General features: G+C 36.6%; 1 protein-coding gene across 1 annotated transcript in view; it reads left to right on the top strand.

Annotated features, from left to right (window-relative positions):
• The window catches only part of LOC148945950 (uncharacterized), a 73,263-nt gene extending 62,632 nt beyond the window's left edge, over positions 1-10,631 (top strand). The window contains exons 11-12 of the mRNA XM_089098498.1: positions 3,948-4,085; positions 9,961-10,631. Coding sequence (XP_088954624.1) covers positions 3,948-4,085; positions 9,961-10,167 — 345 coding nt within the window. The 3' untranslated portion in view covers positions 10,168-10,631. The remainder of the gene's footprint in view (positions 1-3,947; positions 4,086-9,960) is intronic.
• The last annotated feature ends 4,596 nt before the right edge of the window (positions 10,632-15,227 follow it).

The raw sequence follows: 15,227 nt of genomic DNA, 5'->3' as shown, positions 1-15,227 counted from the left end.
CTTTTTCATCTTATGTTTCTCAATTTCTTCCTTTTCCGGAGTATCAGTCAATATTCTTGACTTGCCTCTCTGCTTCCCTTTGGTGACTTCTTTCCTGGGTCCTACCTTTGAACGAGGTCTAACATCTCTGGTAAAATGATTTCAGTGCCATTTTCGGATGAAAAATCAGTGGCTTCCAAGGTTTCCTTACCATTCCGATTCAAACTTTCGGCGACAGAAAGTGGTCTGTCTATTACAGTTGAAGATGAAAATTCATCTTCCTTGAAAATATTTGCATTGAGTGGCACTAATGCAGCTACCTTAAAGCCATTTAGAATGTTAGTCGAGCAGAAGGCCTTCGGATATGCAAATCCATCTAAATAAGCAAAATCATACATTGTGATTCATCTTCCTTGAAAATATTTTCCTTGAGTGGCACTAATGCAGCTACCTTAAAGCCATTTAGAATGTTAGTCGAGCAGAAGGCCTTCGGATATGCAAATCCAAATAAAGAAGCAACATCATATATTGTGATTAATCTTCCTTGAAAATATTTTCATTGAGTGGCACTAATGCAGCTACCTTAAAGCCATTTAGAATGTTAGTCGAGCTGAAGGCCTTCGGATATGCAAATCCATCTAAATAAGCAACATTATATATTGTGATAGGCTTGCCAGAATTACCAGCTGTCAACATCCAATCATTTGCTGCCATGTTATAAAAGGTTTTGAAAGGTCCAAAAATAGACCTGTCTAGTGGCTGCATTTCGTGACTGGTGTGGGGAGGAAATGTTAATAAATGTATCGCAGAAGATTTTGCTAAAGTGATCGCTGGTATGGTCACATGACTCTCGGGGTTGTTCATCAGAAGAATCACTGGTGTAGCAACTGTTGGCTTGACGTGCTTAATAAAGTGTTTCAGAAACTCCAGAAATAATTTTTCATTGGACCACCCTAACTGATTTGATGCTCCAATAGTGCCTGGTGGTGCACCTATCAGCATAAAATCTTTAAAATTGACCCTGGGAAATATTAACATAGGTGTAAGGCTGATGCCAGCAGCATTTATCAGCTATCATCGTAATATTAGCGCCTCTTTCAGCAGACGTAATGCTTCCGATTTGTTTTACCCCCTTAGCGGACAATATCTTGGGCGGTGTGTGAACCGTTGACAAACCCGTCTCATCAACATTCCAAATATCGGATGGCTGAAAATTATAGTGGTTTAGAACATTCTTGTAATTATTAAAGACAAGCTTCATAGTTTCTTTGTTGAAAGCTGTTGACCTGGCGAGACTAGTTGGCTCTGGTTTTCTTAATGAGAGTTCTTTGGAGAATTTTTCTCTGAAATCCCTTAACCACTGTCTACCAGCCATTTTATTGTCATTCTACGATAGTGGTTAATTTTTATTATTGGCGACCGTATACTGGTAAGCTAACTGCCTGACAATTTTAAATGAAAGACCACACTGCATCATGGCAGCTTCCTTGACATAACTCACAAGTAACCTTTCTTCTTCATGACTGAAAACCTATTTTACATTAAGGTTTCGTTCATAAACAAATTTGGTCTCACCAGCTGTTTGAAACCTTTTCAAATGAAATATCAGTGTTGGCTTTTTCAAGTTGTAATGTCTTGCAGCTTCACCAATGCTTATTTTTCCTCGCAGGGTTTGTTGGACAGCTTTCTTCATATCTTCCTTGTCGAGGGCAGGTTGAGTTTTCCCTGTTTCACTCCTCGGCATATTCCCTGACATACATAAGCTAAATAATCATGTAAATACACTTCAGTCAATAAAAGTAGTAAATTGGTATTAAAATACCTACAATTTTTCGATTCAAAAAATTTTGATTTACCCCTTCAGGCTTTTTTTTCTGAGAGATTTCTTTGCGTCTAAGCTAAATATCCTTGCCGGTTTGTTGCAAGGTTATCTAGGCTACTCATACAAAAAAAAAGGAGAATGGGGATGCATTCTAAACCTCAAAAAAGCCCATCCAAAATTACTGCAAGTTGCATCATCAATCGTGCTTCAGCAAACCATTATAAATTTATCACTATTTAGTTATACCGTTTTCATAAATCTATAATTAACATAAACATTGCCGGTGAAAAACTCACCTTCGAAAAAAAAACATTGCAAGTTGACTTGCTGATGGATAAGAAAAATCCGAAGAAGGACGAATAAAACCTGCAAGTTTCTCAATTTAAGTCTCAGTGAATATAAATCGTGTAAAGGATGCTAAATAATCGACCGTTTTTATTTCCTTGCTAATGCTTTTTGTTCTGTCGGATAATAATATGTTGTACCATTGACCGGTCAAAGATACAATATTCATTGCGGTCAAAGGTAAATCATAGCACCATTATTTATTGAAGACATTCATTCAGTTATAGGCTATGAATTTAAGATTGAAATACTATGCTATTTATTTACTCCAAAGATATAACCGCAATGTAAAACATTGAAAATTAAATCATTTTTAATATAAAAAAGAGTATAATAAAAAATCAGCACATTAAAATACTTACTTTTAGACATGGAAATGGATAAAAATTTCTTGAAAAATCTGCAAGCACGTGTTTTAAAACATGTATAGCAGGGCTTCCTAGGGCTGATGCATGTAACGGGAAATTTAACAGCAAAAAATGTGTAAGATGGCAGCACTAAACAAGGTGGTCAAAGGTACATGCCGGTCAGAGGTACAACCCGTTAAATTTGCTGAATTTTACATATTTTGAATAAGCATCAAAATTAGATTCTTTTGATGTATCCATTGTTATCAAGACTCCGTTTCTGAGAATTTCGGTTACTATTGAGCCGCATCGCTCCTTCGTTACCACGAACTATTTGAAAATTGGAGGGGCGGTGATGCGTATGCTATGTTGTGAAACGGTTATATTTGTCGTCTTAAGTAGCCCATTTTCATAGTTTTGCCTGTTTTTTTAATTTAGATCTAGGCCTTGGCCTCCTGGTCCTTCCCAAATTGTATCCCTGATGCAGAACATCATCTGGACGAAAAACGACTCAGCCATAGTCTTTTTCTGTTTTCTTAGCTTGTAAACTCTATAATTTGATTGGTTGACTTATAATTTATTGATTTGTTAAATTATTGATTGGCGTATCATTTGACGATTGGTTGACTGATGATTTGATGAAAATGTTAGTTTTAAAGAAAAAAGATTATGCTGCACTTTTTGCAACAAGAGAGCGAAGAAGGTGTAAGTTGGGGAGATTTGGACTTTCAGAAAAAAAAAAAAAGATTGTCCTGGTTTGTTGTATGGTGTTGATTGTGGAGAAAAATTGTATAATAATGCACAAACATTCTTCTGGCTAGGGTGAGTCATGAAATAGAGAAAAAAATCTTCATTTTTAATTAAAATTTTTGGTGCAAAATTATTGTAAAAATATGTCAGATGCTGCTCACTAGACCGTGTTTGGAGTTTGACTATTCTGGATCTTTACTTGAGACCATCTCGATAAAAAAAAATGTGATGTTCTAATTAATTATTTTTCTACTTTTTTTTTAAATAATTAACTTCGTTAATTTTTTTTCTTATGTCCTAAAATTGTCTTTTTTGGTCTTCCCTTTATTTTAGTTTTGAACCGTCGTCATTTGGATTTATATTCTTCAGTTGATAATTAATACCTAAAGTTTCAATCAACCCCCACCCATACCCCCCCCCCCATTCCCCTAGAAATAAAAATTGGTATTAACTTAGAAAAACACCCTTTTTTGTTTTGTTTTTTTTTTCATTGTAAAAATTGTAGAAACAAGAAAATTGTCCCTTGGCTTCGAAAAATAAAATTTTATCCCCCCCCCCTCCAATATATTTTGCGAATTGGTGTCCTTGTTTCGAATATTGCAGTATTCAAATAAAAGTACGTGAATAGTGCCAAACCGTTTCCTCCAGGTATGATGATCGAATCTGGAAAATTTATTTTATTTTATTCCATTTTTTATTTTTAGCGACATAAGAGGACTCACACCGGAGAAAAGAAGTTTGTTTGCGCCGAATGTGAAAAACGGTTTATGCGCAGTGATCACCTTTCTAAGCATATGAAAATACACCAGAAAAATAGAGAATTTGAAAAAACGGATGTCAAGGTATTTGCTTTCCTTCTTATGTTTATAGCGACTCTACTGAAATCCCTATTAATCACTGAAATATTTATTATACCCAATTTGAAATATCTACCTATATAATTGGCTAATGTCCATGGCTCAACTATGAAATAATCGTGTGATGTTGATGAAACAATGGATGCCTGAAACGAGTATTTCTCATTGTATGATCAATAGTATATATACAATAATCAGTAGTATGTATACAATGAGTATACAATTCCAAACTGATGCTTATGCTTACGTTATAGTTTTTTTCAGAAGAATCAAATACGTTATTGGGACTTAAGTAACCCCATATAAGTAATCCGAATGTCATGACCTAAATTTGTCTGGTTTTCCTGTTGCCGAAGTTGAAAAAATTCTCTTTCATAATTGACTTTTTCTTCATTTTGAAACTTTTTCTATTTTTTCTTTCTTTTTCCTTCGATTTGTAGTAATTTTTTTTTTTATTGATGAAGGGCTGTATTATAAGTTTCAGTTAGAAGGAAAGAATGCAATTGGGTACATTCTTGGGAAGGGGTTGTTGAAGGGTGGCATATCGTCGAAATCTCGGATATATTTTATTTTAGTGCGAAGCATGGTTTCCACTGACGATTCGCCTTTTTTGTTTTGTATTTTTTCAACCTTGATCGATGTGTCATAATCCCGATTTTTATCGATCGTCTTGTCAAGAATTCGAGATATCATTTTAAAATATTAACCATGTTTAGATAAACTTTTCGTAGTCTTTTGTAAAGCCCTACCATTTGACCGTAAACTCTTTAATAACAATATGACCATACCTCACACAAGGGAGGGAGTGAGGGACCAAATGCTGAAATCTGTCAGCTAGGAGATAAAAGATAAAAAGAAAAAGAGTAAGGCATTGGACTTTACAGTCCCTACTGGCGGTGCTGATTTCCGTTTCATGGCCCTTCGCCTAGGAAGTGTAACAAAAGGTTAAGGGCCAGCCATCCTGTGCTTTCGTGTACCCTTCCTGTTTAAATTTACCAGATTTCTTTAGTGCCCATTTAGAACTGGGTAAATTCTGCCTAAGCTTACAAATTCTGCCACGCCACTGACCCCCGTTCTAAACCAAAGAACCAGCGACACCAGGACTCGAACCCCTGTCCTCTGGATTTCTAGTCTAGCGCGCCAACCACTCGGCTAAGACGACTCACATGACTGCATATAGAGGTTTAGTTTTTTTGGGTTTAGGGGGAGAAAAGGTACCTAGGTTAGGTTAGGTTCCGAATTTAATATATCCTATGCTTTACCTGGCTTTTTGCACCAGGACTCGAACCCCTGTCCTCTGGATTTCGAGTCTAGCGCGCCAACCACTCGGCTAAGACGACTCACATGACTGCATATAGAGGTTTAGTTTTTTTGGGTTTAGGGGGAGAAAAGGTACCTAGGTTAGGTTAGGTTCTGTATTTAATATATCCTATGCTTTACTTGGCTTTCTACACCAGGACTCGAACCCCTGTCCTCTGGATTTCAAGTCGAGCGCGCCAACCACTCGGCTAGGACGGCTCACATGACTGCATATAGAGGTTTAGTTTTTTTGGGCTTAGGGGGAGAAAAGGTACCTAGGTTAGGTTAGGTTCAGAATTTAATATATCCTATGCTTTACTTGGCTTTTTACACCAGGACTCGAACCCCTGTCCTCTGGATTTCAAGTCGAGCGCGCCAACCACTCGGCTAAGACGGCTCACATGACTGCATATAGAGGTTTAGTTTTTTTGGGTTTAGGGGGAGAAAAGGTACCTAGGTTAGGTTCCGTATTTAATATATCCTATGCTTTACCTGGATTTCTACACCAGGACTCGAACCCCTGTCCTCACGGACAAAGGATTTCAAGTCTAGCCTGCTAATACTCGGCTGAACTGATATCCAAATTATTGAAATCCTCCTATAGGGGGAAGGACTTCCTCCAATAATTATGTTCTCTAAACTGAAATCCAAATCATCAAATCTTGCAATTGATGTCTCATCTTAGCTTGACACTCTGCAATTGAGTGTCTCTGGATTTCTACTGAGATAACATTTAACTGAGCTGGCATTTAACATCTGGGAACCGGGCCCTTCCTTTTGAAAAAAAGATAAAGACTCTCCAGACCCATAGATGGCGCATATATTGTTGAATCGACATTTAAGTTGTTGGGTCTGTTTTAAAGGGACAAGTAGCAACCTAGAGAGAAAAACCTCAATGAAGAAAACAGACAAAACGAGACTTTGGCCAGTAGCAAAAAGATAAAAAAAAACGACGCGGACATTTCGCCTGCATAAAAACGAGGTGTTCACAAGTAGCAACCTCTCACCCAACCCTACGGGGAGCTAAAATCGAACCCCGGGCCTGTATTTGCAAGCCCAACATCAATCTACTAGCATTACTACTGGGTATTGAAAAGGAGGCTCCCGATTATTGTTTATTCCCACTATGGCCTGAATACCTCTTCTTGGTTAGATCACACACTAGATTATTCAGAGTTAAAAGTTCTCTGAAAATAAACTAATAAGGATTCTGCAAATTAAATTTGTTTGTAAAGTTTCCTTTTTAAAATGTGCTTGCAATGTATTTTGCTAGGTAAATGAAACTCGGGAATGGAACAATAAAAGTGACTTTCTACTAAATTGGAAAGTTATTTTACTAGGTAAATGAAACATCCAGGACTCGTCCGGATATTTAATAAACGTCTGGAAACGTCCGGATATTTAATAAAAGCTAATGTTTGGCGCTTTAACAAGGACGTAACCTTGGACTTCGCCACTGCCAGTACAAAATTACCCAACGGAACTATAAAATTTTAAGGAGTTTGAATGATTTCTTTATACCCCTGGAGCACTTCTAAGAGTGGGGGAGGGGGGGGGGGAGGGTAAAGCTGAAATAACTCCCGCGTGCCAAACAATCTGCATAGGCCTCTGATTACTGGTCAATATTCTTTAGAATATACTCATAATATCTTTAAAAGTACTTGGATTCATTCTTTTATGTCTTTTTATTATCATGATTATGATATAGTTTTGTTGTGTGTGAAGTATTTATATATGTATTTTTCGGTACACGGATTCACCTAAACCCCTTACCCCCCCCCCTCCCCCCGAAGCACCTATATTCCGCTTACCTTATATTTGTTGTTTCTGTAGCACATTCTCGCAAGCAACATTTTTGGTTTGCTACAGATTGATTTTGTTTGTGGTTTCTAAAAAAAAATTATTACTTAATAAAAAGAGAAATCTTACTCTGTCTTTCTGGCAAAGGTGGGCCTTTCATCTTAGGCTCTATGTAAAGGTGCTAGTGTTCTTGATTGAAAGGAACTTGACTTTATAAGAGTTAAGAGTTTTTCTTACTCTTTGCTGCTACCTCCTAGTCTTCCCTACATATTATTCCTGAGAGATTTTGTTAAGAAAGGTCCTATTTTTATTTATGACCTGTTTTAGATCTGGAAAAAAAACTAAACAGTGGCTTTATGGCTATACTCTGGCCCTAGACTAGGCCACACACTGAATAATGCCAGACCCATGCATAGTACGATTTAGCTAATCTCGAGATTGAGCTATAGCCATCAAGTTCAATTTATTTTTACTTTTTTGGTATTTATGTAAGGCCGGCCAGTTTAAAATCAATCCTTAACTTCATAGAAATAAGTGTATCAAAATGTCAGTTGACAACACATTAGAGATAAGATTTTCTCTCGAAGTCGTTGGACATGAGATCGAGCTATTCTGCAGTGACAATCTAGATTGTTCATAACTAGGAGATCAGAGTTCATCATGAATAAATCCAGCCTTGGTCAAAATGTGATGTTAGATAATTCTTGGTGTTATCGAATCTCATTGTTAAGGTGCATGTTGATGTTATCGGTGTTATTCTTGGTGTTATCGAATCTCATTGTTAAGATGTATGTTGGTGTTATCGGTGTTATTCTTGCTGTTATTGAATCTCATTGTTAAGATGTATGTTGGTGTTATCGGTGTTATTCTTGGTGCTATCGAATCTCATTGTTAAGGTGTATGTTGATGTTATCGGTGTTATTCTTGGTGCTATCGAATCTCAATGTTAAGGTGCATGTTGGTGTTATTGGCGTTATTCTTGGTGTTATCGAATCTCATTGTTAAGGTGCATGTTGGTGCTATCGGTGTTATTCTTGGTGCTATCAAATCTCATTGTTAAGGTGCATGTTTCCTGTTAAACATAAGATTCTGCGACAAGCCTACGACTGTCACTTACATCAGGACAAAAAAAATATTTGTCGTCTATTATGCAATTTTTGTTAGTAGCAGGTGCCAAATTAAAAAAAAAAGAAGTGCGGGTGGAAGATCAGCCAAAATAAGCTGAAAACATTCAGCACCGAACAGTTTAAGTAGGCGTTGCTTTCTTTTGAAAATTTATTGTCTTCGGGAATCGTAGATTGTTAATGTTGAACTTTTACTGACGAAAAGCGTTGTCAAATTTTATTGATTAGTTTTGCCTAACTATTTTTATGGTTCACCATCATTTCACAAAAATATGGCCCCAAAAATTTGATAATTCTGAAAGAATCGAAAGAAAAATCTTAGTAAGTCGCAAATTTTAGAAATGAATAGACCTAAGATGGGTCCAGGAGGCAAACTGTTTTTATTTTAATGGCCTTGATACTTTAAAAGGCCGCACGGTGGGGGAGAGCGTCTATATTATACATCAAGTACATTTAATTGAAACTGGTGATATTGGCACCATCTTTTTTTTCACTAAAAAAAAAATGGGGAGGGGAAGTACTCAACACTGTTACAGTAGATGCTAATCTCTCATTGTAAATATAAAGGAAGGATTTTCTTTCGTATTCATTTGCGACATTTTAATAACATGGTTTTTCTTCATTAAATGAATTTTAATAATAGCTTTCCTTCATTGACTTTGAATAACGCGGTATTAAATTAGAAACTCGAAATTTGTTGAATTACCCACAGGAAAAAGCCTTTTGCTTTTTCTTCGTTGGAAAAGCGAAACACGAATCACAAGAGAATCAGACCGAAAGTCAGTCAATTATGGCACCATATTCAAGAGAAGTAACTTTTAAAAAAATACTTGTATCATATTATCTTGTCAAAGGGTAAGTGTGCACCATCCTCATGCATATGATAACTTAGTTTTTGTCAAAAGTTGCATTTTATTTTAATATTTCAGTAACTATGAGCTAGAGTTCGTTCTTTGCTATAAAATAGTTGTAACCTACGATTATGACGTCATTCGTCATCTTGTATACGAACATGCGGTTTTTTGTTAAAAAGTCGATTTTACTTTAAATATTGTTTTGTTAATTATAAAAACACGTAGATGTAGCAATTTTCTTAAAAATTGGCCTTTAAACAGCTCTCTATGATGTTCCAGTGCCCCGCTAGTAGCGGAGAAAAAAAAATGCATCCCATGGGAAAAAAGTAATTTTCCGTGTTGTTCAAGCCAATAGATTTTACTTGTTGTTCAAACCAAGGGACTTTAATTTCCCGGTATATTGTTTTCGGCCAAGGCATTTCCAATGATGTATTTTTGTTTTGAGCCGACGCCATTTTTAGGGTGGTTTTAGGCTATTTTTTGGTTCAACTATGGGCCGTGTCGTCTTTTGCTAGGTTGGAGCTACCATTGCAACCACGATACCACAGTTTTTCTAATTAAAACTTTGAAAGATCGTGAACTAGCTGATATAAGATATCAAGCCCTAAACGATTTTTTTTTATTTAAAAAATATCTCTTATTCTAAAGAGTTTTAGGTTTGCGTTTCACAAGGATACTTGTATAAGAGTGGGCTTTTTTAATTGTACTTTATCCGGTTTTTTTTTTTTTTTTTTTTTTTTTTTTTTTTTTTTTTTTTTTACAAATCTATTTTTATCATTTCAGGGTTTATCTTTAAGTGGTGCCTCAAATGATAATGAAAATGATGATGTAATGCAACCGGATGAAACAATGGAAGAAGGTGAATATGATATGACAGTGGAAACAGGAGTGAACGATGAAAGTGATGAAGATCAGCCCTTGACAATTTTTCATTCGGAAACAGACAATACTAGTTATATAGTTGAAACCAAAGAAGAAAATATTGCTTAGCTGAATAAAATAGGGAGAATTCAGGGTGCCCACAGCGGGAGTGTGGGTGGCACAGCTGCACTCTAAAGAAAATATTGTGTAAAACATTGTAATATCGTGGGAGGAAAAGCTTTACGTGAAATCAGAACCAATTTTTAAGTTGTCATTTAATCATAATTTTCTGATCAGATCCTATTTTTGTGCAATTTTCAGTTTGTCTTTGGCAATGTATTTTGTTCTCTTTCTGCCATTTCAGTGTCATTATTTACCCCCTCTCCTCCTACATTGTTTGGCTATTGAAGCTAGGGGTATGTGTTTAATTTATAACATTCAAATTATAATAGCGTAAAATCTTTTTCCGTTTTGTATCTCAAATCCAGAAAGAGGAACGGAATAATCCTTCACTCTTTGTCTGTGAGAACAGAGGTTCAAATCCTGGTGTCACTGGCAAGAATGTATCCAGTAATTTTTCGGGGGGGGGGGGGGGGGGCTACAAAAAAAACTTAGAACACGCATCAAAAATTTGCTTATATTCACTTTTTTTCGTTTTAACGAGTCGGACAAACATTTCGGGGGGGGGGGGGGAGTTTGAAATCCATACTTTTTTTTTCACTTAAAATGGAAGAAATCGGGTTTGGGAAAGCACTAGGGTAACCTTGTTGAGAAATCATTCAAAATTAATTTTAGACCTTGTAATTTTTAATGATAAACCTTCTACTCTGTTGGTCGGTCTTGGTTACGAGTGACTAAATACATACAAATAAATCGTAATTTTCGTAATCAGAGACCCTTTCGCTGGGTAACAATTACATTTTTTGTCAATGTATTTCGTTATCTTTTTACTATTTCAAAGTTTCAATATTCGCCCCCTCCCTTTATGTTGTTTGGCTATTGGAGCTTGGGCAAAGTTGCACTTTGTAATATTCAAATCTAATAGACTGGACAATTTTTGTGTTTTTTAATCTCGGATACAGAACGAGAAGATTTTTGTACTATTGTAATTTGAAAATCGTACAATTATTATTTATTTTTGACCCAAATGCAAGATCTAGGGATTGGTGAGGTAACAGAGAGTACAGTGTTTGGTTTTGTTACCCCCCCCCCCCCCAACCATCACTACTACAATAGAAGATTTAACAAAAAAATAAAGATTGACACCCTCAGAGGCTGGACAAGTTTATTCCCTTGACCTCCTCTAGGTATGCCCCTGGGAGGTGTTTGGTTACTGGGGGTGGGGGCACCAAAAATCGTAGTTTTAGGGCTTGTAATTTTCAAGGACAGAACTCTTCTTCTTGGTCAGTTTTTCTTACGATTGGCCAAATGCAGATAAATAACTCAAAACTTGTTTTTATATGCCTATAGTATATTAAACTAAATGCAGGCAGGCATGTGTTGGCTTAGGGTCTGCTTCTTTCCTACGCCTGAATTTTCGTGATTTATTATTTTTCGAAGTCCCCCTTGCCCCCCCCCCCCTAATATTTATTTCTCCATACATGTATTCTTCATATACTAATAAAAATTGTGATATTTACGAATTATATAGACCACTATTAGCTCCGCCTGACGTTAATTTTGTGGAGAGCGCTCTTAGTGAAAATTGATAATCTTGGTTCAAATTCAATCGGAGTTAATGATGTGTAAATATTTTGTTTCATTTTACAATTTAATGATTAACTGTTGTATTATTATGTAGATTAAATGTAACGCTAATAAATCCTGACTTAGAGATCATTTGGTTTTTCAAGCAGTTCGTGGTAACTTAAGTAAGGAGTGACTGCTCAATAGTAACAGAGACTCTAAAAAACGGAATTTTGACACGAATATACATCAAAAGAATTAGCTTATTGTGCCTAAAAGTCAAGGAATCTTAATAAAAATTACGCCATCAGATTCAACGTGTCAGAGAACCCTACTGGAGATGTTTCAAGCTCCCATCTGCTAAAATATGGTATTTTTTATTTTTGCCAGAAGAAAGATCACGGGTGCATGTTTATTTGTTTGTTGTTTTTTTCCCCCCAGGGTTGATCTTATCGAATGAATGATCCTAGGATATCAAGAGAGGGCTCATTAGAACGAAAATTAAAATTTAGTGCCCTTTTTAAGTGAACAAAAAGATTGGAGGGCAACTAGTCCCTCTCTTTTCCTCAAAGTCGTCCGATAAAAATTTGAGATAGCTATTTTGTTCAGCATAGTTGGAAGGTAAAATAACTATGCCTTTGGAGATAATATGACCCCCCACAGCCCCTGGGAAAAGGTCTGTAAGTTATGAAATCTACCCATTGTTTACGTATAGTAATTAGGAAGGGTCCAGATATTTTTTTTGAGTGGGATGAATTTTCTGCCGGGGGGATTTTCCAATGGGATAATTATCCGTGGGGAGGAAAGTTTGGGGGAGGGAACTTTCCAGGGGAAATTTTCTGAATTCCTATGCGAAATTTTTTTATTTGTCTTACTTTGTCTATCTTTGACGACTCAATTTTACATGTGGAGATGTAAAGGGTAACTGTCCGGTGGAAATTTTCACCGGCTTAGGATTGTCTAGAGGGTCTTTTCATGATGGGAGTGGGGGGGGGGGTCCATAAGAGAAATGCTCCATGGGGGAATTTTCTGCGGGGGCAACTTTCCACTGGACGGGGGGGGGGGGGATTCCGCGAAAAAATTTCCACGGAGGAAGGATCTCCAACAGGATCAGAAAAAGAGTTAGAAATTAAGGTCTTTTTCAAATGAAAGTGTGCTAAGAAGAACTTTTCAGGCGGAATCGTCCGCAAGAAATTCTCCGACGGTAATTTTCAGCGAGAATGGAATCATCTGGAGTGAATTTTCATGGCGGGAGAGGGAGTGGTATTTTACATGGGAGAACTTTCCGTGGAGAAGGCAACTTTCCATGGAGGGGAAGCCGGATTCCTCTGCATTATTTAAAAAACGATCAGAAATAAAAAAAAAAAAAAAAATTTCAACTGAAAGTAAGGAGCAACATTAAAACTTAAAACGAACAGAAAGTATTACGTATATGAGGGGGATTGCCTTCTCTTTAATACCTCGCTTTTTGCGTTAAAGTTTGACCTTTTGTTCCAATTCTCTTAAAAAGACTCCTGAAACACGAGGGCCGTTTAATTAGAACAAAAATATTTTTTTTTTTTTTTTAGCACTAAAAAACTTTAGCGTGAAGAGTGAGGTATTAAAAGGAGGCAACCCCCCTCATATACGTAATAATTTCTGTTCACTTTAAGTTTAAAAGTTGCTCCTTACTTTCAGTTGATTTTTTTTTATTTATTTAATATATAAGTCAGGGCTACTGGCAAAGGAAAACAAAAGGGGCTGATCTTGAAGAATCCGGGAAAGACTCAAGCGTCCAATGGAAAGTAATCTAAGTAAGTTGTGCATGGACGACTACTTGTCCTATTAAGAGTACGTTCTGGCTATGAATTACGGTTGGTGACTATGACTGACTTGAGTACAGTCAAGTAAACCGTAGTTCTGACAAGGTCTGAACTCTGAAAATTTGGTTCTTTGTAAGTAAGCCAATTTTTCAGAGGAACTTAAATGGTGTCCTTTTCAAAATAGTGTCCTGAAATTTGTCAAAATTATAAAATCCACACATAAAGTTCTCAACAGGATATACGCAGGAAGATGGCCTCCACCCAAAAATCCTAAATTTTCCGAATTTCTTGGCGTTTCTTATTTAAATTACCCAATAAAATTTATTCTTCTTAGCATTACCCCCTCCCCCCCTCCCGAAAAAAACTCATGCGTAAATATGTGCACTGCCTCTACTCAGTGGCGAAACTTACGAAAAGTTAATTAAGAGTTCGACGGTAAAACTGAGAGAGTACCTAAAAATACGGAGGTTAGAACGACTGGTAGTACGGAGGACATTGTCTCGTTAAGCCCGAGGTCTAAACACGTCCTAAATTTGTATTTTCATGGGAAAACACATTATTTGGTATTTTTACTTAAAATTTAAAAAGAAACAACAAATATGTCATCGTCAGATTTTGAAAAATACACCCCCCCCCCCCTTACATTTTCGTGAATTGACGCCACTGTTCAGAAGGCCTATCTTGAGCTATAATTAGGATATGGATGAATATCTGAAAGTTCATTCGATTTCCAGCTAATTCCCCAACACGGACCCCCCCCCCCCTTTGTAAATGTCCCTTCATATGCAAAGTTGAGCAGAAAAGGGGAGAGTATGACAAACGTGATGAAGAAGGGAATTGACCTTAGAATATTCTACCCCAATCCCAAAATACAGGCAGACTGTATGGTGTAGAATATCTTCTAGTATTTATTTTTACATTTCGTTTTCTTTAATTTTAACATTTGTGTTTCTGGAGGTTGAGTTACCATAGCAGGGTAAAATAAAGGTTAAAGAAAATGATTTGAACATACAAAATTACTGGTAACTGTAGAAAGGTTGCCCTACGATGAAAGTGCACAGAGATAACGGACTGGGACTAAAACATAGGAGTAATTACTTCCCGTGAACTTGGCCTGTTACCGACGTCTATTGTACAAGATACAAGTTCACCCCTTGCGATCGAGAATGCGTCCACTAGGCGTACATCCAAAGGTATTCCCGTCTGAAGTACCTTCAAGTGGCCCATTTTTTTTAGTCATTAATCTAATTTATATAACATGGAGTCAAACTCCAAGTCAGAACGAAGCACATTCAAAATTGACAGAACTCCTTATTCTAAATAACCAAGGAATAGTTTAAGCAAAGAAAGTTTTCAAAGTCCTTAAACCCTGTTTACAAAACAAATTTTGGTTACCGTCCATTAGGCGTATGTCAAAAGTTTTTTTTTTCGTCGGAAGTACATTCAAGGGGCTCATATTTTAAATTTAATTTCAATAACATGGAGTCAGAACCAAGAAAACTGAAGACGGACAGAACAATATATTCTGTCTATATTTTGGAATATAGACGAAACATTCTAATTTCCCTTCTTTTCTTCATTCTACTTTCTCTTTGGCAGCTCAATTTTACATATCGAGGGAATATTCCACAGTGGCTTAGAACCGTTTCATTTATCTAACCCAGCGGTCGGCAACCTGCGCCTCTTTCGCCCCAAAACCAT

The sequence above is a fragment of the Artemia sp. Qi Xiang Cuo genome, chromosome 12, assembly GCF_049724085.1.
Source record: "Artemia sp. Qi Xiang Cuo chromosome 12, ASM4972408v1, whole genome shotgun sequence".
NCBI lineage: Eukaryota > Metazoa > Arthropoda > Branchiopoda > Anostraca > Artemiidae > Artemia > Artemia sp. Qi Xiang Cuo.
Note: the sequence above shows the minus strand (reverse complement) of the source record. Positions and strands in the feature narration are given on the sequence as shown.